Source organism: Notolepis coatsorum (genome assembly GCF_963971535.1).
Source record: "Notolepis coatsorum genome assembly, chromosome: 2".
NCBI lineage: Eukaryota > Metazoa > Chordata > Actinopteri > Aulopiformes > Paralepididae > Notolepis > Notolepis coatsorum.
Window position 1 is genome coordinate 191,705,611 of NC_140166.1, and position 27,791 is coordinate 191,733,401.

The 27,791-nt window shown below is 43.8% G+C and overlaps 2 protein-coding genes across 3 annotated transcripts in view; one reads left to right on the forward strand and one right to left on the reverse strand.

Annotated features, from left to right (window-relative positions):
- The window catches only part of LOC311248930 (MAU2 chromatid cohesion factor homolog), a 28,948-nt gene extending 26,314 nt beyond the window's left edge, over positions 1 to 2,634 (reverse strand). The window contains exons 1-5 of the mRNA XM_084338171.1: positions 2,389 to 2,634; positions 1,943 to 1,960; positions 1,716 to 1,781; positions 1,136 to 1,231; positions 522 to 616 (exon numbers count right to left, since the gene is read on the reverse strand). Coding sequence (XP_084194297.1) covers positions 522 to 616; positions 1,136 to 1,231; positions 1,716 to 1,781; positions 1,943 to 1,960; positions 2,389 to 2,622 — 509 coding nt within the window. The 5' untranslated portion in view covers positions 2,623 to 2,634. The remainder of the gene's footprint in view (positions 1 to 521; positions 617 to 1,135; positions 1,232 to 1,715; positions 1,782 to 1,942; positions 1,961 to 2,388) is intronic.
- Positions 2,635 to 3,108: 474 nt separating this feature from the next.
- Positions 3,109 to 27,791, forward strand: LOC311224357 (mitochondrial coenzyme A transporter SLC25A42-like). Of its 2 annotated transcripts, none has more exons than XM_084309317.1 (8): positions 3,109 to 3,229; positions 3,892 to 4,084; positions 13,745 to 13,856; positions 14,867 to 14,892; positions 15,338 to 15,504; positions 16,871 to 16,987; positions 22,104 to 22,255; positions 25,852 to 27,791. In XM_084309317.1, the coding sequence occupies exons 2-8, from the start codon at positions 3,986 to 3,988 to the stop codon at positions 26,175 to 26,177; spliced, it is 999 nt and encodes a 332-aa protein (XP_084165443.1). In that variant the 5' UTR covers positions 3,109 to 3,229; positions 3,892 to 3,985; the 3' UTR covers positions 26,178 to 27,791. The 2 variants fall into 2 exon arrangements, with proteins under 2 accessions (XP_084165443.1, XP_084165444.1); XM_084309318.1 differs by lacking the exon at positions 3,109 to 3,229 and adding an exon at positions 3,320 to 3,440.

Consider the following 27,791-nt stretch of genomic DNA (forward strand, 5'->3'; position numbering starts at 1 on the left):
TCTAGGTGTGAGGTAGTCCATGACATATGCAACAGTGGCATTGTTTATAAATGGTAAATGGCTGCATTTATATAGCGCTTTTATCCAAAGCGCTTTACAATTTGTTCCTCACATTTTACCCATTCACTCACACACCGATGGCAGAGGCAACCATGCATGGTGCCAACCTGCACATCGGGAGCAATTAGGGGTTAAGTGTCTTGCTCAAGGACACTTCGACATGCTGCCCGGGAGGAGTGGGAATCAAACCGGCAACCTCTGGATTAACAGACGACTGCTCTACCTCCTGAGCCACTGTCGCATCATCCATGCCGACACCCATCCTATATGCAAACTGGAGTGGATCTTGGTATGCTGAAACCTAATCCTCAATACTCATTGAGCAACACAGAACCAAATATAAAGTTCTGGCAAATCAGCCACGTTTAGCAATTCCGTTGTATAATAACATAGCCTGTGTCGCAATATGACCAATAAAAAAAACAAATCATGAAAATTCCAGAGCATCCGAGTGAATTCACCTGGTGTATTCTGAGCCCACAACTCTGGCATACTCAGCTCCAACGCCCAGCAGGTCACGTGCAGACACCAGGTCTTTCTCCAGCGTGTGAAGTTGCTGTAGCAGACAAGAAGGCAATGCATGGCATCAGTGAGACTATGCTATTTGTCGTGTATTGAATTGTATTTAGAGTTCCTTTTTATTTTATTTTTGATGCACACACAGTGGAGAGGAGGCTGCCATTGTACATGTATAATGTGTATGCGATTAATAAAAATGTATTTCACTTTAGTTGCCGGATTTTCAAGACTGGATTGCATTCCGTTTCATTTCAAATAGCCATGCAGAATAGAAAAGCAGACAGGACTAGCGATTGGCAATACAGGGTCTGGATTCAGGCAAATTGTTTTTGAGTTCAAATATAGAATGTTAAAACATCTCATAGGACAACATTTGCCTAAACCTTAATAATGGGACATTTTTAAGAATATCCTAAATATTTGTATAGGTTCTTTCAAAAAGCAGATTGCATTTATTTGAAGTATAATAATCAGAATAAAGGTACTGAATGAGGAAAGCAATGTGGAAAATAATTCAGATACAGTATGTGGTGATATTACATATATTACTCCATACCGCTAACTGGAAGAGAAGCCTGCAGTGCCAGTAAGGCGTTTGCTGCGAAATCTGGATGGCCTTGCGCAGTAGGGGCTTGGCAGAATCCACCAGATTCTGAAAATTAATGAAAAGGATAAATGCAATATCAATACAATACCACTCAAGACTGAATGCAGGGGTTTGGGGGGGGGGGGGGGGGGGGTCTTTATGAACCTAGTCTAGAAGTCTAGTACAACTTCTTGGTTATTCTTAATACACAAGTGACAGCAATATTTGGGATCATCCCTATGTTCCCCTGGTCCTATGTTCCCCGCTTGATTGATTAATTGATTGACAATTTTATACATTTTTATTATTTTATTAATTATTAATGTCCGCCTTGTTTCGAACTGGTTAAGCTTAGGCCCTCTTTCGAAGTTGGTTAAGGTTAGAGTTTGGAATCAGGGCTGGTGGTCTAAAATGTTCAATCAATCAAGCGGGGAACATGGGACCCGGGGAACATGCTCCCCAATATGTCAGTAGAGTTCTGGTTTACAAAAGTCGATGCAATTTTAAAGTGAGCAAATCAAAGACTTGTTAAGTTGTTGGTTAGCCTTACCTGTTGGCAGAAGAGCTCCGACAAAATACTGGCAGCCTCGAATTTGACATCTTCAAACTGAGGGACCTGATTCTCTGAGTTAGGGAACGCACTTATATATATGCATGGGTATTTCATGTAGAAATCAAGAGTTGTCGCATGATGGATTAGGCTAAACAACATACATCAAAATGACCAGGCAGTGAAGAGTAGAGTGCTTAAACAAGTAGCTACGTTGAAAAGGATACTTGCTGAGATATGAACCACTGGAAAACAGAACAGACAAATATGTTAGTGACATATTACTAATCATGCAATATTTTTTTTCAGTAACTTTTTTCCGTGGTCTTAAGCGGTTGATTGATTGATTGGTTGAAAATGTTATTAACAGATTGCAGAATGGGTACAGTACAGTACAGCTCAATACACACAATTGTTATGGGGATGCAGACCAGAGAAAGACTTTCTTCTTGTTTACATTAGGGTCCCCCATTTAACTTAGGTCAATATTTTTAAACAGTTCTGCAAACGTATGTTAGCCGTGTTAACTGTATGTAGCGAACACTGCAAACTATTTATAACGTAAATGTAACTTTCAGTGCAATAGACTATTCGCTTGGTTGGTTGGGGCCCAGACCCTTCTACAGCTTCAGCCCCGCTCTGTCCCGGTCCCGGAGCAGCTCTCCCTCCTCACCGCTTTCTCCAGGTGGCTGCGGGCCAGCTCGCTGTTCTTCGTGTGATGATACAGAACCGAGCCCAGTTGAAGGTGTGTTCGGGCTTCGATCCTCTGCGGCGGCTCGAACTGGAACACGGCCTGTAAGCAGTGCACACACAGTCTGATTTTAGGAGGACTCGAGGTTCGGAAATGCTCTGCGAAACCGAGCAGGGCGAGGTACCAAGGCTCTGGGGCCTCTACGTTTGACGCCATTTTCCCGACGACAACAACAACAACAAGTTTTCAACACTGTAGCGACCTACTATCGGGGTTGCCAGGTTCGTCACTTGGTATCCCCCAATGCCGTCTGCTTCTTTCAGTTTCTGGCAGTGTAAACGCTTCCCTTCATATTGTGTTCTTCCTTTTATTATTATGTTTTGGTATCATATTATTATTCATATTATTGTTGTTTTTGTTTTAGAAGTTTTTGTTTGTGGGACACCTGCACTGAATGAAGATAATAGTATTTTATATCGTGTGGTGATGACATTTATATACCTGGCCAGCTTGCAAACTCCCTTTTCCATATAGACAAATTAATAAATAATACACAACATGTTGTTTATTACAATCAATTAATTAGACCTGATAATACCATGTGCGATGCGATCGGGATCCTCCATACAACCCAACATGGCAACTCCGCCTTATCCACGCGAGACTTCACGCTGGCATCGATGTTTGTTTTTGGGTATTGTAGTCAATAATAAAGCATACGTGACCTCGATTTGGTAAACCCTTGAAAACACAATAATCTGCTGCGCAAAACCAACCAGCATCTCCACGTAGAATTTTCGTGCAGACAAACATCTAAAAATAGGTAAGCTTCTAATGTCGCAGTTTTGACAGCTGTCCTTTTCAATCACCTTCAGAAAAGCGTCAACAAGACGTGTGTGCACAAGTTGACCCACTCTGTGTTGCAAGAAACATCAGGCAAACACACCAGGAAATGTCTTTGGGTTGACTGCTGAGTGATAAACGCATAGGAGATTGAATCACGAATTTTTGTCTTTTCAAGCACAGGGGGGAAGGTAAGAATGAAATACACGCTATTTTCGAAAAAAGCAAATGTCATTGGCGATATGGTATAGGCCTGTTGTGTGTTTCTTACAACTATGTGCGCAGTTGCTCTTTAACTATTTTTCGGCCAGTTCAGTTTTTTGTTCACTGACTACAATTTCAAAACCATGGCATGTGTAGTGCGATTAAAGCCCAACATGTTCACTATATGAATTGAATATGAATGGGGGACCCTGATGGAAACAAGACAAACGTCTTTCTCAGGTCTGCATCCCCTTAACAATTGTGTATTGAGCCGTACTGTATTGTACCCATTCTGCAATCTGTTAAATAAAGTTTTCATTCATTCATTCATTCATTCATGTTCACCGCCTGTTTGTTATGATGATAGGGAGGGAGGTATGCTCAAGATAGTGTTTAAAACAGTCGTCCTTATTTCTACAACTATTCTTTGTTCTTCAGTGGTTTGCTGGTTGTGATTGATTGATTGATTGATTGATTGACTGCCCGGTTGCTGCCCGGTTGCTGCCCGGTTTGCTGTCAAGCCAGGGCACACATGGCCCATAGTGTGCAGCAGCAGCAGCAGGACCACCAGACAGCACTGCCAGTAGCCCAGGCCACAGCACTGTCTCTGCCACCCTCCGGCCAAGCAAAAGTGAGTACTTTTTATTTTCCTCCTCCGACTGCATGAATGAATGAAAACTTTATTTAAAAGATTGCAGAATGGGTACAATACAGTACGACTCAATACACACAATTGTTAAGATGATGCAGACCAGAGAAAGACGTTTGTCTTGTTTACATCAGTGTCCCCCATTTTCAATTCATATCGACATTTATGACATACACAACATACATGACAGTTATGGCATAGGGACATACAGGTATTTAGTACTGATACATTTGTGACATAAACGTTATTCAAATATACAGTACTGTTACCCCTAGATCCTGACAGAGTATATACATATGATGGGGAGGGGACTGTACATTAGGAGGGGGTGGGTGGGTGGGTGGGAGAGAAATATACATACGTTGGGGTGGAGACTGTACATTTGGAGGGGGTGGGTGGGTGGGAGAGAAATATACATACGGCGGGGAGAGAATATATACAATATATACATATACATATCAATTAGATCTGAATATGATCAAATAAATAAATAAACAGTGTAAACAATATAATTAACTCTGCATATAAAATATATGAGAAAGATAAACAGTGTAATGTACAGATGAGGATCTGTATGCCCCAGTATGTGCTACTGCCTTTATTTAAACAGGTTGTCTCATTGAGATCGATATCTCTCTTTCAAGAGAGACCTGTATAATAGACTGAACAAACACATTGGTTAAACAGATACAGTTCAGAAATACTGTGTAGACAACAGACAAATAAGGAAATGAAAGGAAACGATTACAATCAACATTTTAAATCTAAAAGTTCAAAACTTTTAAATGTTTAAAATCTTCTAACGCAATGAAATGTTTCTAATTTCAAGGTGTTCTCCAGTTCATTCCTTCTGAGCGGAGCATATATTGTACACGTGGTGATGTATCTAAAGCTAAGTGATCTTGTGACGTGGTACCACATGTGCAGTATTTAAAAGAAAACAAAGAGCAGAGATAATGGAGAACCTTTATAAACGGAGCCTTATAGATAAATAAAATACAATGCAGTCAGTAAGAAATGTATCTCCAGTGATAAAACGCAGTACACTGTTATACAAAGCATTGCAGGTTTTAAGGTGGAGGGAGAGGCATTCATGTGCTGTTTACTTTTACTCTTACTCATAGTATATATTCAGATTCAAATTCTTATAATTCAGATAATATAACCAATTGGGCATACTGACCCTCATCTGCACCTTTGTTTACATTGTTTATTTTTCTCGTATTTCTATATTCAGATCTAATTTTATTGCATATATTTATGTCTTTCTACTATTACCGTGCCCATACCTGTACCTCCCCTCCCCCATGCTGCTATGCCGCCCAAGTGGATCAATAAAGGATTATCGTTAGGTTATGACTATAACCAAGTTCTGTTAGTTAGGGCGATGCTTGGCTTCGCCTTCTGCACTATCTCGCGTACGTGCACGCGTACTGAATAAACCACAAATGTACCTCTAATACCAGTATTAGTCTGACCACACCCCTCATCAGCTTACCTTCATAAGCAGGTGTGTGGTCACCTGCTCTCCTCCTTCCCAAGCTTTCACCACAAGGTGAGGTCAAGGGCTGCAGCGGCCGTCCGAAGCCAAGCATCGCCCTAACTAACAGAACTTGGTTATAGTCATAACCTAACGTTCTGTATCGTTAGGGCTCAGCTTGGCTTCGCCTTCTGCACAAGGGAGGCCAAGCGGAGCCACTTGGCTGACAAATACACCCCGCTGACAGCCCCCCAAAACCATCAGAACAGGGAGGGCCGAGCCCCCCCGACCCCCCCTAATGGAGGGTATCCCCCCTATTAGAGGCTTCACGGGAAGGCGACGGACCCGACCGTGCGAAGAGCTCTCAAGCAACTTAACGCACAGGGTGAGCAGACCGTGGCTTGACCCACGACTACACACACGCACAACCCGCATGCCACCCGGGAACGAACGGAGGAACAACCTCGTTACTGCCCCCAGAATCACGGGGTCAAGGGCAAACCCAACCCCGTGGCAAGGCCGTAGCAGCGGAGCACGAAGGAAGACCCAGACCCACCAAAAGGACTGGACTCCCTGGAATGGGGGCCCGGAGAAGTCCATGATGCCAGCATCAAGACCCCACCAGGTGGGCACGTAGTGCCCCGCCCCCCACATCGCCAGCGTATTCGGACAAAGGCCCCTCAGTTACTGCACCTGGTATTCCCAGGCGGAACCAACCAGGCCAGTAAGCCGAGCGGGCCCCGTCCCCCCAATAGTACACCGCCTGGCACACTGACCCTGCAGAATAGGCAGTCAGCATGGCCGTAAGCACACAAAAAAGGTTAACCAACGGAAGCAGGCAGCGCACCGGGGAAAAACCAGGCAACAGGCTGTTAACCCTAGCCTGGAGACTGCGGACGAGACAGGCGCCAGAGGGGACAGCTGAACACAGCCGCCCCGGCGGAAGGAGCGTAAGCTGGCGGTGTTGCATGACCAAGCCTCCATTTAACAACCCCCACCCAGAGGGGTCGAGGCAGAGAAGGCTGACACGATTGGCAGACGTCATGAACGTGCAGGGGCACCCTCAACCGGTGAACCCGGGAGTTGACACTGCTCCAACACACCAGGGAATCAACCACCTCGGTGTTACCCAATGCGGTGGTTGTTCCTATAACCCCTCAAGAAAAAACTCCAAAACACACCTGCGGGTATACACCGGCTATACCGCAGTACAAGTGTTTCAGTTTCCAAAAAGGGTTAACCCAGGCCTACGGGTCGCAAACATCACTTCGGACCGGGCCTGGCGGTACGGGAAGCACAGGGTCACCAGAGGAGGTCAAAAAACCACCCCCACAGGCCCCTCTTCGCCATGCGTGAGAGAGGAGCGAAAAACAATGGAGAACCAGCCCCTAAGCACACCGTACCTGGTATTCCCCGGCGGTCTCCCAACCAAGTACTAACCAGGACCAACCTGTGTAGCGGCCGAGATCCGACGAGATCGAGCGCGTACAGAATGGCATGGCTGTAAGCCATGACGACAGTGCTGAGTAAAAACATACCCAACCAGGGTCTCCATAGCGCTTAACCCTGTGACACCCAGACCGACCTGGCATTTTTCCCCCTGAAAAAAGCCCAAGTCCCTCAGGGTACCAGAACAGCAGATCTGCATCCCCGGCGGACAACGGGTTCAACTGATCTGGACCAGCGTGACCAGAACCAGTCCCGTGCCCTAACCACGCCGACATGCCCCAGGAAAAGGGCAGATATGCGTGTTGATCTTAACATGAAAAGAAGGCGCCACCCAGACGTCGGGACGAACCGCGCCTGGTGGCCCACCCCAAGGGCGTGAGACCCCACTACATATGTTCAGATCCATCCCGTCATCATCCCCCAGACATGAACGAGGATCCGTCGACAACCCACCCAGGTCATGGGATGTGGTCGCCGGAAGAGGAAAAACCCCCATCTCAGTTGCTTTATAAAAACGCTGTTTCAACCACAAGCAACTAAGGCGTGCCAGTCAATCGCCTGTTTACAGCGAGCTAGCACTATACGTGCGTCGGGACACACCCCCATCAATGAACAGGCCATTTAGACCTGCCATTGAATCCCCAAGGCGCCCAGGGGAACGACAAGAGGGGTGTGACACTCCCTAACTCCAACACTTCTGGAATAGAAAGAAGGAAGCATCAACAGTATGTATCCCAGTCTACACAGCCGGGGTAAAAAATGTACACATTTTTACATCCCACCACCCTCCCATAGGAAAGAGACGGGGATCCCCAGAGAGACTTCCCACGCGAGCTGTACAGATTGAAAAGAATATATTGCACCTTGAGCCATGTAAAAAACTGGTTTTAGGGCCTCCGGGGAAGAGGCACCGAACCCATACACACTCAATAAACGAATTGAATCGAATATACATACAATAGAAAAGGACCCTTCTAGAGGGTCCACTCACTTTGACAATCTGAGGAGGAAGGCTCTGTACTCTGATGGAGGCTTCCTCACATGGATCACATGGAAGAAGGAGTCCGAACTCACAGAAGGCCTGAGTAGGCGCTTGGTGAGGAGGAGCCCTGACCACCCCCCCTGAAAACAGATCCATCACATGGACCTGAACAGCACACGGAAGTCCTACCAACAGAGACGCGCACGGTGACGTACTCTATGGCGGGGGAATTCCTGCGGTGCACACGCCCAATATACCAGGCCGTGGGACCAGGAACTCCCTCCCCCCCCCCCCCCCCCCCCCCGTAACGTGCCGAACCGCCACGTGACGGGAACCTTGAAGGACAGGGGGTGTACCCCTGACCGACAGAACAATGGGGAGAGGAAAGGTTACCAGTTCACCCCTTTACGACCCCACACCCATGATACGACGTAACGACAAAAAGAGAATATGACACAGTCATAGTCAGCTCTATGAAGCGTTTCACAGCTCCACACAGCGCACGAGCTAACCTGCTATCTGATTTTTACTAAGGAAAAACACAGAATAGAGAGGGCTCTAAGAACCCCGGTCCAACATACACATGTGCTTCTGTGGCCAGTACAACCCAGTTGTAGGTCACATGACACACACAACCCATCATCATCACAATGAGAGAATACATCATTCTCGATTAGTATCGACCACAGGCCTTGCTAAGCACACGACAGCAACCAAACCAATTTCCCTTTAGGAAATAAGTTTCTCCAGCAGATTTAGCACAACCTCAGCAATCAAGCTGAGAGTTACATCGTATCCCTACCACACAAAAGACACAATTAATGCACAACATGTCTGATAGGAGGTGATAAAGTCCCCAGGGAACCGGGGGGGGAAACACAATCCTCCTATTTCACCCTCAATACGGCCAGTTAAAACAGGAAAACCTGTTAATGTGTGAACTCACTGTTCATTGTCATTACAGTCTGAGAAAGAACATTCTTTTACTCACTCGTCACCAAGCATAGCTTCATAGGTTAGTTGCCTTAGTAGTGAGTACACGGTACACATAAACACCATGATGTTTCTCACACAACAACCAGATCAATACATCACGACCTGCACGGAGAAGCTACTGCCAGTGACAAAAACAGCTCACACACAACCCGCAACGTATCTCAAATGCATTGCAACAACACACGTTTTGGGAAAAAACACCGTCATTCACAATACATTTAGCAAGGTAAAACCAGAAGACGTGTTATGAGGGTCTGGCCAACCCCGTACCTGCCCGGAACGCAGATCAGCGAAGTGCAGTCACAAGCGTCCCGTGTTGTTCGATCCGGGCAGCGTCGCCGCTCCACCAGTCGCTACAGTCCTCTTTGTTGACGCAATCCCCGTCTAGGCTCGGGCAGGGTTGACGAACATCCCCTGTCAAGGATGACGTCGTGGTCAAAAGTGTAAAACATGTTAAAAATCAAAGCACGTTCAACAGAATAGCATCAAGCTAACGGCTGCTCCAGCCGTTCGGGTGCTATCGCTTCCGCTCGCGAGACGCCGATCTACGACGCACGCGATCAGGAGCGAGCTCCCGGCGGCGCGCGAGAAGCCAAGCCACCCCGCGCCAGGCCACCGACCGGCTAACCGTAAGCTATGAACATGTAAACAATGACATAACACTCACCCAGACAGGCCGCCGTTCTGAACCCTCCTCACTTTTTAAGAGAAAAGGAAAAACAAGACGTCAACACCGCTTCACAACGGTGATAATAACACGTCCGGCGGAATCAGCACAGTACCAACTGGCCTGTATAGCTGACTTTGAACATGAATCTGCCGCTATCGCACATTACATGCACATATCCCCTCGTGAAGGAATACTCTCATTTGGATATGAAAGACGGGGTCTTAACACGGTGACAGAGAGAATCCACTCGTCCAGAACACACAGGGATCACCAGTGTCAATGGTCGCGGCCCACTAGTTAAAACTATAATGGTCGCCAGACCAAGGCCTTCTGTCGCCTAGACGGCTAAACAAAGGACCCTAGCCTGGGGCCGGTTTCCATAAACTTCGTCTAGTAGCCCCCATAGCACTAACAGACAAGTGGAGCCCGCCAGCAAACACTACTCACCCAACCTGGAACGCACCGCTCCTCACAACAGCGGCATGTCCGACAGTTCAGCTGTGGCTTGACAGGTTTCACCCCAACAAACACAGCAAGGAACTGCAGTTGAGAAGCATGCAGCGGCGTGCTCCCAATACGAAAACCGGTGGAGGGTTTGTAGAATGATCATCATCTTCTAGACACTCCAGTACGAAGACAATATCGCCGTATTTTCTCGAAAATAGTGAGAGAGAAAATAAAGATATGATGTCAACGTATCCTTGTTTCCCAAGCTGTTCCTAATCCAATTTCTTCCATCATGGTGTCAAGTGTGGGGATCTACCGAGGCACTTCTTCCTTGTGGTGAAAGCGAGAAGGAGGAGAGCAGGTGACCACACACCTGCTTATGAAGGTAAGCTGATGAGGGGTGTGGTCAGACTAATACTGGTATTAGAGGTACATTTGTGGTTTATTCAGTACGCGTGCACGTACGCGAGATAGTGCAGAAGGCGAAGCCAAGCTGAGCCCTAACGATACAGAACTTATGTTATCTTATCTGAGCAAGGCACTTAACCACCGGTTGCTCCAGTAAAGTTGCTCATTGGCCTACAGTACTGGTTATGTTGATGTATGTAGCCTGTGTCAGGATGTTGCCGAGTAGAAGAACGGATGCTTTGTAATTACTTGTACACTACTCTACCCTTCAGGGCATCTGTTGTGAGAAGTCAGCATGCTACTTATTGTATGTAATCCCCCATTGCAAGGATTGCAAAAGACCATGTCTAAAGTGCACTCTTTTGATCAGCTAGTGGGATTGTTTATTAGATCATTGGCCTGTTCAGCTACACACATACGCACACGCACATGCATGCACACATAATGCCCCCCCCCCCCCCACACACACACAAACTAGAGCCTGACAGATACTGGATTATTTTAGGGCCGATACCGATATTTGGGAGTGAGAAAATGCCGATATTGATATATCGGATGATATCCGCATTCCGCACACGTTTTTAACAAGGATCCCTCAAATAACTTTTTGTATTCCAGCACATTGGATTTGAAATGGAACGGCTTCTAGGGTGAAGTGCAGACTTTCAGCTTTAATTTGAGGAGGTTTTCCATACATACATTTATCTGTGTTGGCCCACCACAATATCAGACAGACTGACAGGGACATATATCAACACACTTCTCTCTTTCTAACACATGCACAAACACACTATATATCCCATTCCCTCTCACCTTCTCTCTCTCTGTCTCTTACTATATCATACGCAAACACACACATGCACAATCGAATACACATAGCCTTCACACCCAGACATACTGTATCTATCTACACACACTACCCCCCCCCCCGCTCTCTCAACTTGTACACACATATGCACACTCATAGCCTTCTCATAGTATTTATACTCTCTTTCCAACACACACACACACACACACACACACACACACACACACACACACACACACACACACACACACACACACACACAGCCTTCACTCATATCGCTACATCATTCCCAATCATATCTATCTCTACGTCATGATCCAGATATCACTGTACATCATATCTATAATCCATATTGTGTACGTCAATGCTCCACTTAGTTTAGTCTACTCTCCTGTATAAATACTTTGTTAGCTCACCATTCTTTAGAGATCTAGCATGGGGTCCATTGCTGTAACCTAGGTGCAACATGTCATTCTCTCAGTAAACTATCCTTAAACTAGATGCCTAGTTCGTTGCCATGCAACCAGTAGCCTAGCAAGCTTTCAACAAGCTGTCATCCTTAATTTGACAGCTTAGCCCAGGGGGCGCAGTTTTACCTTCTTAAAAGTACAGTACTTAAAAGCAAAGTACTGTGTGATGTAGGTTGGTTTAAAACTGTATATGCATTTACACCGTAGCAATTCACCACGGGCCGCCAGAAACATTTCTGAAGGCCGCACTTTGAGAACGCCTGGTGTAGACGATGTCTGTAACAGCTAACTATATGTATTGTATTAATTAATATGATCAAGGCAGACCCACCACAAATAGATTTCCTTAAAAACGGACACAATAACATATTAACAATACTTCTTGCCGGGGTATGTATAGTCTTTTCCACTGCTGATGCACCTTGGCCAGCCACCACCACCACAAATACTGACCTAAGAACAGTGGGGAACGCTGTGTTTACATCCATATCAGGTGAACCTTGTAGGAATTGTAGCCCTTTTTATACATAGTGCCCCCATTTTAGGGGACCAAAGTAATTACGGTAGATAAATCGTCAGTCATATTTAATATTTGGTTGCAAATCCTTTACAACCAATGAAGTCTGCAACCCTTAACTGGTCATTCATGAAATTATTTAGTCTTTGCTGCTAACACAAAGCACAGACCAATACTAGTCCTGCAATACATTTGAATGGGACTAAATTAGATTTTACGTGTATAGTGGACTCTGCGTCAGAATACTCAAACATATTAAATCACCTCATCCTGTCACTATAAGTAAAAGCACAGATACAGTAGGTGAAATTTCAGTGACTTTTTTTCCAATTATGGTCAATATGAGCCCATTAAAGATGGCTAATCAACCTGACATAACATACATATCGATAGGGATGCCCTGTAAAAAATGGAATGAACTACTGAACACCTTGAAATTAGTTCAACGTTTCATTCCGTTGGAATACTTTTAACGTTTTAAACTTTTAGATGTTGCTTGTACTTATTTCATTTGATATACATTTGTTTGTTGGTGTTCAACAAAATCTTTGTTGGAACTGTAAATGTTTGTCCAATGTGTTTTATCTCAGTCTCATGGTGCTTACCTGTATAAACAAAGGACAGATACAATGAAATACTGTTAAAGGGGAATACCACCCATTTTAAGAATTCACATATGTTCTTCCTTTGACCCAGGACAATTCAGTCAGCAATTGTGAGCATGCACAACTCTCTCCTAAAGCTAGAAATCAAAGAGCAAATCCTCCAATTGGTGATGTACAGTAACTGGGATGTAAAATATAGGGCTTCTCCATAGACAAATGAAATGGGACATGTTTGTATGAGCTCTTACACCCAAAGGAGGCTTTAATTCTGCTTCAGACCTTCTAGCAATACTAGGCTATAAAGCTCATTTGCATGTAAGAGCTCACATAAACATTGTACTCATGAAGTCGGAGCCCCATTCATTGTCTATGGAGCAGCCCCAGATTTTACATCCCAGTTACCGAATTAAGGGTTCTCGCCAATTGGAGGATTCTCTCCCTGATGTCTAGCTTTATAGGAGAGTAACATGCTCACAACTGTTGACTGAATTGTCCTGGAGTACAGGAAGAACACATACAGGAATTCCTAAAACAGGTGGAAATCCCTTTTTTTTTTTAAGGGGAAGCTGGTGACAACTGCTGAAAGACTGGTCAGGTTACATCTGCAGCACACTAGAGAGCACACAGACTAATACCTCCAGCGTACAGTATTATCTAAATAAACAAACTACAACATACTCACTTTCATTCCTATCACTCTGTCTGAGATGAGAGAGACTGGTTGAGTTCTTGTATTTAATCATGTTTCACATGTGATTTTCTTATAATGTCTATCTTGCTTATTCTATGTGTGTGCGTGTGTGAGAACAGGACTTGAGGCAGACCTGGACTGTGTTGAATTCACTGGTGTGTGGAGCATTTGCTGGAGCTGTGGCCAAAACAGTCATCGCCCCTCTGGACCGAACCAAGATCATCTTCCAAGGCAAGTACTACTCCCATTCACAGCACACTTTCTAAACACAATGCACAGAGACTGCAAATATAGTAATCTAATAGTCTGCTTGATGACGGGGCACGTTCCATTTTGTTTCAGTCGGATGCCTGTCTAACAAAATCCGGTTGATTGTGCCAAATCCTTTATTGGACTCTATTGAATCTCTAGGGATCTTTCGAGTGTAAAATAGAGTCCAAGCCATGCACTTGGCTGGAGCAACTGAGCAACAACAATTGTTTTTGGTGTGGGTGTGCCCTAGGACGCATCTAGAATCTACACCTATAACTGCTTCCCAGTAACAAACAAAACAATCAGCCCACGCCTACAGCTCCCAAACTAACGCTACAATGTGAATCAAAAAGCAGGAACTGAAACAAAGAAATCCGGTTTGAAAAATGAGGTTTGTTGTCCAATTATCAGCCAGTTATCCTATGAGACAGACACGCACACACGCATGCACGCACACACACACACACACACACACACACACACACACACACACACACACACACACACACACACACACACACACGCACAATACAAGATATATTCAAACGCATAATATGACCCAGGGTTAGGTAACAGTGTGCATAGCCATCTCTCAGTATATTTGTCTTTATATTTGTGTTATTATATTTGGGTCAAACAGCTTATTTGGGATTAGTCACCAATAATTAATTAGGTCCCATCCTGGCAAACGGACAGAACCCAGGCCTATACGATTTAGTAAATCATAATACGGATATGCATGATGATTTTACCTTTAGGTACATTTTAAGAGCAAGTAATTATATACTAGCAAGTAATTATATACTTTTACTTACAGTAAGTATAATTGTCATTGTGTTACTTAACTTACTTTCATACTAGACTGCCTTTGTGTCAGGATATTTTAAATTTTTTACTTAAGTCAATGTTTTGAGTACTTCCATCTAAATGCATGGGGAAGTATATTTGTGTCAACTTTGTGTTTCTGTTTCCTTCCTCTTCCACCACAGTATCCACAAACAGGTTCTCAGCTAAGGTGAGTTTGGCCAGCAATACATCCCCTACAACAGTATACCTACTCAAATCCAACCCACACATCAGATTTATAAACACAACTCCATACCAATAGGTTTTGATGGCAGTACAGATTCCACTTTGAGTCAACAATATAACATTTTATGTTTCATTGAATCTTTGCCTAAAGAACCAGGATCATATGAAATTGTTTTTGAATCGTCATTCGTCACACACCTAAGACTTTACTGTGTGTGTGTGTGTGTGTGTGTGTGTGTGTGTGTGTGTGTGTGTGTGTGTGTGTGTGTGTGTGTGTGTGTGTGTGTGTGTGTGTGTGTGTGTGTGTGTGTGTGTGTGTGTGTGTGTGTGTGTGTGTGTGTGTGTGTGTGTGTGTGTGTGTGTGTGTGTGTGTGTGTGTGTGTGTGTGTGTGTGTGTGTGTGTGTTCTACCACTGTCCTTGTTCTCAGGAGGCCTTTAGACTGATCTACTGTACGTACCTGAAGGATGGGCTTCTCAGTCTGTGGAGAGGTAACTCTGCCACCATGGTGCGAGTCGTTCCCTACGCTGCCATCCAGTTCTGCTCCCATGAACAGTACAAGAGACTTCTAGGAGGCCGCTACGGCTTCCAGGGAAAGTGAGTTGTGACTCGATACTCTATTCTATACCACAGTATGTAGTTGTGATTAACCACAATTAGGGCCATATCAGAATTTTTGCTCGGATACTAATACAGAGCTTACATTTCCGACGAGACATATCTGCCGATATACAGTACTTAAATAAAAAAAGAAAAGAAATGTATGTACGTTTATAATAATGTATTTTTACTATCTCTGGACAGGTGTGTAAAAGAGGAACAGTCGTCACATAAACAAATAAAAGTCCTGCACACTGTCTTCACTTACATTCAACTTTAATATACACACAACATTCCAGTCATCCGACCTTCATCAGGTATCTGAATAAACAATAGAAGTGACCTATATAATTATTATATGGGAGAACAAGGTCCAATCATGGGGCCAAGGCAATCAGTTTACGCAACACTTGAAGGGTGTGGGAGGTCTACCTGGTGAAGGGTGTGGGAGGTCTACCTAGTGATAGGGTAATCAAACTTTCACTATCAACAGTAAAATCCCAAATGTCAACATCATTCAGAAATATATGTTCAGTATGTAATGCAAAAATGCCCCCTTTTATATTGTGCCAAGGTGTTATTTACATATTATTGATTATATTATTGTTAGTGTGGAAGAATATTCTTAAAACATTGTAATTATCAAGTCTTTATTGTCAAGTGTATGTATTGCCATTGGTACATAATCTACCTGGACATATCATCTTGAGTTACCTTTGAGTCCTGTAGTCTATGTGTTATCATGGTTACTGTGAGATTGTGGCTGTGTACCATTTACACTGTGTATGTCACCAATACTGGTTTGGCCTTTTATGTAGTTCATCCTAGTAATTTACTTTGCCATTCGTGTGGTTTATTTCTTAATATACCTTTTTGGAATTTTTGCATTATACTGAAAATATAATTATTAATTATGCTGATATGTGGGTTTTTACTGTTGATGGTATAAATTGTGATTATTCCTACCCTACCCTATCACCTGAATGGGCCATGTATTGATTGGCTCTATTGTGTAAACTGATTGTCTTAGCCCTCTGATTGGACCTTGTTCTCCTGTTCGCCCATACGGCTTACTTTCATTGTTTATTCAGATACCCGATGAAGATCGTTTGGGCAGAAACGTTGAATGTAAGTGAAGACGGTGTGAGTGAATATTCCTCTTACATCAATGTGGAACAAAGAATTCTAAAGCACGTGGCTAAAATGATATCAACATTCAATCCAATAAGTAATTCATTTTCAACAAACCTTATTTAAAAAATTTAAATCGCATATATTTTAGAGTGGCACACTGTGTATTATTATTGTGTGACAGATCCATAGGCACACATGCTTAGAGATGTGTTCTCTGTGCTTGTTGCAGAGCTCTGCCCCCGTTCCCACGCCTCTTGGCAGGCTCCTTGGCCGGCATCACGGCCACCATGCTCACCTACCCTCTGGACATGGTGCGGGCCAGGATGGCAGTCACCGCCAAGGAAACGTAGGCACTCACCTCCTCATATGCTTTTACACCTACACACCACATGTGCTACTCTCCATCTGGGTTCACCGTCACGTCAGCTGGTCACTTTCAAAAGAAAAATTCTGTATTTTTGTTTTGTTACTCCCACGGAACGAGTGTATGTACTGCATGGCGATGACACGCGCCAGTAGCCACGTTTCCATCCAGGTATTTGTATGCGTATTCTAGGGCTGACCCGATGCTTCGATCTCTGCCACGCAGGGGAGGAAATTAGGCCACTTTACTGGCCAAATGCTAGTATTTTTTACGTTTGGCTGGTAAAAAAAATCGGATACCCGCCAGTTGGCTGGTAAGCCAAAAAGTTAGTTTCCTCCCCTGCTGGCGAGTATACAAAAAAATAAAACATTCTGCAATCACTGCACTGGCAAACGGTGCGCGTCTTCTGAGTGTTCGCTTTAGTTGACAGTGCCACGAGAGCACTGCACAAGACCACCCGCGGACATATAATGTTTAATAAACGTTTGCGCAGTACTGGCCAACCCGCGGACATATAATAATAAAAGTCCCGCGGTACTAGGCTAGCCATCAGGAGCACTCGCAAACAGATAACGTTAAACACAGCAGAAGATGGAAAACAGACAGACTGACCAACGGGGAACTGCATCCAACCCTAGTACAACCCTCGAGTATAAGTTACTAAGGACACATTTAAATCACAGAGGTGTAATGTTAGTCTACTGGAACTGTATACAGTGGTTAGCTTCTAGTTAGCATTTTAGCTATAGCTGCTTGCTAGCTAACGTTAGCCCCGTGTGCTCAAAGCAGCCAGCTAGGTGTATCTGTTATGACTATAATGTTTCCAAAAAAGCACCGGACTACGACGTAAGGTTAGACATTTTATTTCATGCTCAAAAGCCCCTGGCTTGCACATCGCAGTCACGAAAGGGGCTAGCTCAACCAGTGCACTGTGCACAACAGCACACCAACCCAACTGACGTTACCACAACACTTGACGGTACTTCACAGCACTGTCGTAAGACCACCGTGCTGTCTTAAAGGCACAGTGTGCCTACCCAGATGCATACACAACATTGACGCGGCTTGACATACAAACAAGTAATTATCACAATTAGCGATTTTTTTTGTCTGGTAAAAAATCTGTTTGGCTGGTAAAAAAAATCAGATACTCGCCAGTTGGCTTGTAAGCCAAAAAGTTAGTTTCCTCCCCTGCTGCCACGGTAATGGATGTCAAGAAAATGCTTCGTTTTCTTTGTTTTTGGTTGATGTTGTTTTATTTTACCCCTATGTCGGCATAAGAAACGGCTTCTAGAAATAATAATCCAACAATAATTTTGAGAATCGCTTCTTTTCCGACAGCAACATCATATGAACTTTCAGAAAACCTGTCGACCCTACAGCGCTCACACACCCACCGGCATTGAAACCTTCTTGAATGAAGCTTAGATTATTCGATGATAATTACTGCTGAAGCTTCGAAGCCCAAATAATGGTAATCGGGGAGGACAGCCCCAGCACATTATGAAGTATCGAGTATTAAGCTGGATTGAAGTGGTTTTGTTTGGACAAATAATGACGTAGCGAATAACATCTCGCATGACTGATCAGGTCCAATACACATCGCACAACATTTCCAAAGTGAATTTAAACATGGTGAAATAATGCAGCACACGGCTGCCTATGGATTCTCCACCACAAACGTCCCCAGACAGAACTGCCCTGCTCTGTTGTAATGTCAGGGGAGACCGGGAGCTATTGAAACACCACCCACATGTGTGACATCTTCATTATAATGTTGTTATAATATGTAGTCTGTTGGAAGAAACCACATTACCCACAGGGATATGATGGCTCATGGCACAATAGTAATACCTTGATGTAGTAATAATAATAAAGGCCCCAGTCACCCCTATGAGACACCCATCTATTTGTGCATCGGAATGTTTGTCTGTGCTTCTCTGTATTCATCGATAGAAGTTGATTTTAGACGGCCAAGCATTGTTTTATCAATTGATGTTTTGTTTTTTCTGACGTTCCTATGTTCCATGTTCAGGTACAACGTTTATTTGCCTCAACCCGACCCATTGCAAAAGTCTGCTTAAGATTTGCTTTGACAATTGGATGGAAACAAGCTAACTAGTGTGACTAACACCAACTAGGCAAAATCTGCATATGGCTCGCTGATAACAAACTATCATTACACATGGGCAAAACAGAGTCCATTCTCTTCGGTTCAAATAACAAACTCAGCAAGACCGACGGCTTCTCAGTTGCAGTGGGTGACAATATTGTTTGATTGATTGATTGAAAAGTTTATTAACAGATTGCAGAATGGGTACAGTACAGTACAGCTCAATACATACAATTGTTAAGGGGATGCAGACCAGAGAGACTTTCGTCTTGTTTACATCAGGGTCCCCCATTTTCAATTCATCATAACATATATGACATACATGACATACAGATAGACATCTGCTACATCTATACATTTATGACATATCAGATTTGCAAATACAGTACTGTTTGTGATACAAAAGTGTCCAGAAAAAGAGTGTATATACATTTGACGTAGAAACTACATTGTAGGAGGTTGGGTGGGTGGGGTGGGGTTGGGTGGGTGGGTAAGGGCTGTACATTGGAGGTGGGGGGGGGGGGGGGGGGGGTTGGGTAGGGGACACACACACATTTTACACTGTACATTGGAATACTGACAAAGCCTTACTTGGTCATTTACTGTACAACTAGGTTAGGACATTTGTAGGGGCCAGTTTCGAATTGCAGTCTCACGTAGGTGTTTTTTGAGAGTGTTTTTGAAAGTGGGTAGTGATTCACATTCCTTTACAGCTTTAGGTAGGGCGTTCCACATTGATGTGGCATAATTGCGAAACGTGTTTAGTCCCTTGTTTGAGCCGAATCTGGGTTTTACATGATTTGTGGAGCTCCCTCTGGTGTTGTGATCGTGGTATTCACTGACCTTTGGGAAGTATTTTGACATGTACATGGGTACCTTGGTCGCGTAGTGTATCTTGTAGACCAGGCCCATTGCAAGTTGCTGTACTCTGTTGTCTACTCTAAGCCATCCTAGGTTGTCAAAGTGGGCAGGGGTGAGGTGGGTTCTAGGAGTCAGGTCAAGCAGTAGTCTGACTAGCTTGTTTTGAGATGTTTGTAATTTGTTTTTTAGTGCCTTTGAGGTGCTTTGGTACCATGAGGTGCAAGCATAGTCGTAGTACCCTTGAATGAGTGCTCCTGCTAGAGTCTTCAGGGTATTCTTGTTTACCAGAGAGGAGATCCGGTACAAGAATCGCGTTCGTTGATTGACTTTTTTTATTACATTGGATGCCATTTTGTCACAGGAAAGATTAGCCTCTAGGATGGAACCCAGGTAGGTAATTTCATCTTTCCTTGTGACAATATTGTCACCCACTGTAACCGAGAAGCCGTCGGTCTTGCTGAGTTTGTTATTTGAACCGAAGAGAATGGACTCTGTTTTGCCCATGTGTAATGATAGTTTGTTATCAGCGAGCCATATGCAGATTTTGCCTAGTTCCGAGCTAAGGGCTTTTTCAACCTGTAACTTGTTCTTGTCAGAGACCAGCAGGGCTGAGTCGTCCGCAAACAGGAACAAGTTGCAGTCACAAGGAAAGACGAAATTACCTACCTGGGTTCCATCCTAGAGGCAAATCTTTCCTGTGACAAAATGGCATCCAATGTAATAAAAAAAAGTCAACCAACGAACTAGATTCTTGTACCGGATCTCCTCTCTGGTAAACAAGAATACCCTGAAGACTGGCAGGAGCACTCATTCAAGGGTACTACGACTATGCGTGCACCTCATGGTACCAAAGCACCTCAAAGGCGCTTAAAACAAAATTACAAACATCACAAAACAAACTGGTCAGACTACTACTTACCCCCAGAACCCACCTCACCCCTGCCCACTTTGACAACCTAGGATGGCTTAGAGTAGACGACAGAGTACAGCAACTTGCAATGGGCCTGGTCTACAAGATACACTATACGACTAAGGTACCCATGTACATGTCAAAATACTTCCCAAAGGTCAGTGAATACCACAACCACTACACCAGAGGAAGCTCAACAAATCATGTTAAACCCAGATTCGGCTCAAACAAGGGACTAAACACGTTTCGCAATTATGCCACATCAATGTGGAACGCCCTACCCAAAGCTGTAAAGGAATGTGAATCCCTACCCACATTCAAAACTGCTCTTAAAGAGCACCTACGGGAGGCTGCAATTCGAAACTGGCCACCGTAAATGCCCAAAACCCCCACCACCTCCTAATAGACAGTCTCCTCCCCACCGCATGTATATATTCCCTCCCCGCCGTATGTATATTCCCCTCCCACCCACCCACCCCCTCCTAATGTACAGTCCCCTCCCCATCATATGTATATACTCTGTCAGGATCTAGGGGTAACAGTACTGTATATTTGAATACCGTTTATGTCACAAATGTATCAGTACTAAATACCTATATGTCCCTATGCCATAAATGTCATGTATGTTGTGTATGTCATAAATGTCTATATGAATTGAAAATGGGGGACCCTGATGGAAACAAGACAAACGTCTTTTTCAGGTCTGCATCCCCTTAACAATTGTGTGTATTGAGCCGTACTGTATTGTACCCATTCTGCAATCTGTTAAATAAAGTTTTCATTCATTCATTCATTCATTCATTCATTCATTCTATACAAACCTGGCAGATAATATGCCAAGTAGCATTCCTACAGTTATGGAAAACCTGGAAAAGTCATGCAATTCTATTTCTTTTAAATGATGGGTGTCAAAAAGGTTTTGGAATGTCACAGCAATTTTCTTGTCATATTTCTTTCCAATTTTCTATTTCAAGCTTGACTGTTGGTAGATTTAGTTACCCTTTCTAACGGGATAATGATCCAAAATAACACTTCCTGATATACACAAGTCCTGGGGTTAGTTGTAGTTATCCAAAACAAGCCATTCATTAAAAAGAAAATTGTATATATACTTTCAAACTCAGATACTGAGTTGGTCATTGAAATTTCACCAACTCCTATTTCACGGGACTAATTCACAGAGTTAATGGAATCTTCTAACATCCCCCCCGCAGGTACAGCAACATCATGCACGTGTTTGTGCGCATCTCCCAAGAGGAGGGGCTGAGGACGCTGTATAAAGGATTCACCCCCACCATCCTGGGAGTCATACCATATGCAGGCATCACATTCTTCACCTATGAAACACTCAAGAAACTACATGCAGGTAGGTTTGATTGATTGAAAACTTTATTAACAGGGCGGCTAGGTGGCGCAGTGGGCAAGGCACTCGCCACCAACACAGGAGATGCTGTGTTCGAGCCCAGCTCTCGGCGTTGCTATCAGCTTGGCTGGTTGTTCATACTAATACAATTGGCAGTATTAGGGGGTGGGAAGCTGGTGGGTGGGGATCGGACGTTGTGGACAGCGACTCCTACAGGTCGGTTGGTGCGCCTGCGCAGTAGAATCAGGAAACTACGGGGGCGGTGTGTCCCTCCCACGCAGACCCTCGCCGCTGAGAGATCGCACTGTGCAGGTGAGAAGATGCGACGGCTGCCTCCTCGAGTACCGGAGGGGACACGTGATGCAAGGCTTCGTCCACATTGCAGCCGGCTTGTTCAAGTTCTTTAATAGTTGTCATACAGAAGTACAGGATACTTTCATACAAAATGCTTCTTACTGTTACGCTCCAGAGACTGTGCTAGACAAGATAGTATCAAATAACATAATAACATAATATAGCATGAATTTAGAAGAAGAAAATGAGGTCAGTGTTCGGTATAGACATATGTACAATGTTCTGAGTTACCATATAATATACAATACACAATACTATGCAGTGTACTAATGTACAGTACTATCTAGTGCAAAGCAGAAATGGGATGAGGTACAATTTTAGGTACAATTTACAGTAAGGTGTACGAGTTGTAGTGCAATCCTTCATCCATAAATATAAAGTGTGGGGAGTGGGTGCTACAGTGTGTTTGTTTAAAGTGGGTGTGTGCTATAAGTGTGTGGAGTGGGTGCTACAGTGTGTTTGTTTAAAGTGAGTGTGTGCGTGTGGATGTGTGTGCTATGTGCGTTTGGTGGTTGTTGTTATGTAGTGTTCATTCATTGTTCGTTTAGCAGCCTGATGGCCTGGGGATAGAAGCTTCTTGTGGGAGGCATGGCCTAACAACGTTCGAGACAGGGGAGGGTAGAATTGGACAATACGAAATTGGGGAAGGGAGGAAAATGGGGAGAAAAAGTAGATAAAAAAAAAAAGAACTTTATTAACAGATTGCAGAATGGGTACAATACAGTACAGCTCAATACTAACAACTACTAAGAGGATGAAGCCCAGAAAAATACTTTCGTCTTGTTTACATCAGGGTCCTCTATTTTCAATTCATCAAGACATTTATGACATACAAATAATGTACTGTGTAAGAAAAAGAGATCATAAAAAAATATACATCCGAAGGGGAAGAAACTGTACATTGGAAAGGTGCTGATGAGAGTCGTAAACCAAGCGTCTTTATTCAGTGCAGTGCCTTGAAATGTCATAGTTCTATAACAGCTTCTTCCCCCTCAGCTGTCATCTCTCTGAACTCTGTACCACAGTGAAAACCCCACCCTCATACCATATACACTCTGAACTCTATTGCCTACACTCTATGCTCTGTTGCCCATACTGTACGAACTCTGAACTCTGTTGCCTTTACTGAGTTTATACCTAACTACTGCCTTCAAATCAAATCAAACATCACAATAAATCAAAAACAAAAACGCCATAAAGTCCAAAATAATTTAAATAAGTAAAATAAATGCAACACTCTCAGACATACCCCACGCGAAGGTAAGGAAAAACTCACTAAAACCTAGCAATAGGAAAAAAATGCACCACGGGCAATGTGGAGGAGAGAAACCTTAGAAGGGCCATTCAAGGGGGGATCTCCCTTCTTAGATGTCGGTGATAGTAGTGTTGCAATAAAACAGGCGAAACAGTTGGTAAGCATGCACTCATAGGTGTAATGAAACACAGATGATTGCATGCAATAGCAACTGAACATTTTGAAAGATAAAAAATAGAGCTGATGGCAGATCTATTTGAGGCAAGGGGGCGGCGCAGAGAGGGTCGCATCCTCCCGGTCATCATCCAACACTCCGGTCATCACTACGAGACAGCCACTCACAGGGAGATGGGAGAGGCGTTAGACAGTTTGCGTGATTGTGATGGGCGGACATAGCAATAGATACAAGTGGTAAGCATATATGTGAATAGAATAGATATATGTAGTAAGCATATTATGTGAATAGAATAGAAGTACTTAACCCAGCAATGAACTCCACGTCTAAACCACGTTGACAGACCACAGACAGAAGACGGTAAGAAGCTGATCCATGGCCGCGTGGTGCATGTAGAACAGTCACTGCAATCTTGGCCAAGACCCCGAGACATCCACCACCTTGGTCAACACTACGAGACAACCACTCAGAGAGATGGGGGGGGGGGGGGGGGTGTAGGTAGAGAGTTCCCATGCTTGTAGTGGGCGGAGATGGAGCAATAAATACATGTAGTGAGCATATGCATACATGGTGACAGTAGAATCAAAGTATATAAGAAAATTATGAAATTGAGTAATAGATAGAACTACTGCAAGCGTATGGATACAGGATGAGATACTAGACAATAGCTCAGGGCCGTACCGGGGGGCAGGAGAAATCACTCAGAATTGGTCAGGGCAGAGCAGGTAAGGTTCAGCACTGCAGGCCAGACAGAAGGTGGTATGAAGCTGTTCCATGGGACCGGTTGAGACAGAGATTAAAAAGGTTCTCCCAAAAGCAGACATGGGAGCAAATAGACATCCGAACTAAACTAGACAGATTAATCTAAGGGTCAGTCCCCGACCAGGTGAGATCAGGGTAGGTTGAAGGAGAGAGAGAAAAGATGGGTCTTAAGCAGGGATTTAAAAGCTTCGACAGAGCAGGTGCACCTGACGATGGCAGGTAATTTGTTCCACAGGTAGACAAAGGCTCTGTGGCCGGCGGATTTTTTTTTAACCCTAGGAATCGATAGAAGCTCCGCATTTTGTGAGCGCAGAGTACGAGTGGGCGAGTATCGAGAGATCAGATCGGATAGATAGAGCGGTGCGAGCCCATTAAAAATGTTGTAGGTAGCACTTTAAAGTCAGATCTGGCTTGAATAGGAAGCCAGTGTAAGGCGGACATGTGATGTGATCACATTTTCTAGTTTTAGTTAGTATCCGTGCAGCTGCATTTTGCATGAGTTGAAGATTTTTGATGCTTGAATTTTTGATGATTCACTGCCTACAACTGCCCAACACTGTAATTATAACTACCTACCTCAACCTATAGTAGACCCATATAACACTGTATGATAGCCATGTACAATAATACTGTTGTATATACTGTATATGTTTACCTGTTTAATACTATACATAGATCAGTTTAGCATGTTCCTTAGTAGCTTCATTATATATATATATTACATCACTTGTTTACATTTAATCACACTGTATATCGTTAATGCACTTTACTGTTAACTTGCACTCTGGTTAGATGCCAACTTCCTTTCCTTGTACTGTACTTGTGCTGTACAATGACAATACATTAGAATCTAATCTAATAAGTAACTATTACAAGGAACACAATGAAAATGTATCTTCCAACTTTTTTGTCCTCAACTTGAGCATGTTGGCGTTGTCTCGTGCGGCTTTCTTGTTTAAAATTGTAAAAACGAAGGAATTATTTTGAAGTTTTTTATTAAAATGTTCTATTCCCATTCATAATAGTTCTCTCCTTCACTGTTTGCCTCCCTAGAAAGGACCAAGAGAACACAGCCGTACCCCCTGGAGCGCCTGGCGTTTGGAGCCTGTGCCGGCCTGATCGGCCAGTCGGCCTCGTACCCCCTGGACGTGGTTCGAAGACGCATGCAGACGGCCGGCGTCACGGGCTGGTCCTACGGTACCATCCTGGGCACGATGAGGGCGATAGTGACCAAGGAGGGAGTGGTGCGCGGTCTGTACAAGGGCCTGAGTATGAACTGGGTCAAAGGCCCTATCGCCGTCGGGGTCAGCTTTAGCACATTTGACCTCACGCACAGTCTCCTGCACAAATTGCACCAGGTGGGTTATTTCACCCACTGAACCAGTGTGGGGAGTCGAGAGGGCCAACAAACACAACTCACTGAGCCGGCGTGGGGAGTCGAGAGGGCCAACAAACACAACTCACTGAGCCGGCGTGGGGAGTCGAGAGGGCCAACAAACACAACTCACTGAGCCGGCGTGGGGAGTCGAGAGGGCCAACAAACACAACTCACTGAGCCGGCGTGGGGAGTCGAGAGGGCCAACAAACACAACTCACTGAGGAGGCTGCTGTGTGCTGTGGCTGTTTGCTCGGTCCCAGAGAGTCTGCTGAATGTATGGAAACAGTAACCCATCCATTCACTCACTATAGGGCACTTCTGCTGCACTCTACTTCTCACTTCATACAGGGATTCAATCCAGGAGTGTATACCACATGTGGACACTGGGATTGGAGGTCTGTTCTCTGCACAGGCATGCCACCTCTACAACTTGGAAACACGCACTTACATGTGGAAGAGTGTCTTTTGCACGCCAAGACAATAAAATAAGTGTCTGAAGATTGTAATCATGTGTGCAGAATATTTTAGATTTGGAAATTGAGGTTGAATGATTTCATTTTATTTTTTTATCCGGGCTTTGTTTTAAGGTCCTAGTGACATTATGTTGGTTAGGTCAGGACACTTTACCGTGGAAAGTTCAGAGCGCAACTTGGCTTGTATCATGATGGGACCCATGTGCTACATTCAAGTAAGTGTTTTCAAAGTGACAACCATGTGTTTATGAATTTCTACATTGGTGTTTTGAACTGGTTTCAAGGTCCTTTGGGTCATGAGATTTAGTCACACTTTCAATTCAAGTAAAAACACGAAAATCACCTAAATTGGAGATGCAGGGTTTTCCTATATCAACTCATTATCATATCCACGGAGGAGAGTTTTTTTTTTTAAGTACATTTTAATTGTTTTTATCTTTTGATTTGAACACAAATGTTGTTTTCACGTGAACCATGTAATGCTGCTTTCATTTTTTTTTTTTTTTTTTAATCTCTCTCCAAGTAGCCTATTCATTAAGAACCTAGCTTTGTAACACTGCAACTAGCTCTGTCATTCACAAACAAAAGACCAAGGGTTGAGCGCTAACATGTCACCAGTCACCTGATGCGCTTTGCTGTAAAGGAAGAGTGGTCACGCAGTTCATTATATCATCATATCATCATACAGAGCAGGTGGGCGGAGGAAGGTGAGGCATATTTCCAAAGAGCTCGTTGTAGGATTGAGACCGTTTTAAGTGTCCATTTTAATTGCGGTGCCATGGTGGGATGATTGGAGATGATTTGTTGGTCAGGAATCACGTCAGTGCTGTTTCACTGTCCTTTGTAACTCACCGAGGTGTGGTGTAGTTTTGTGATGTCTAATAAATAGAGGCATCTCATTTCCAAATTGCTCCATTGTAATATAACCAATAAATATATACATATGTACGTATGTTTTCCAGATTTAAGACTATACATCTGACTATTATTTATATATCTTACTGTGATCATATGGTTGTGGAGAATCTGTCACTCATTATTGTTTGTTTGCTTGTTCAGCATTGATTACATACAAATCCTGATATACCAAATCTCCAATTTATTTCTGTGACACCAAATATCGTGAAATAAACTGTTTTCCA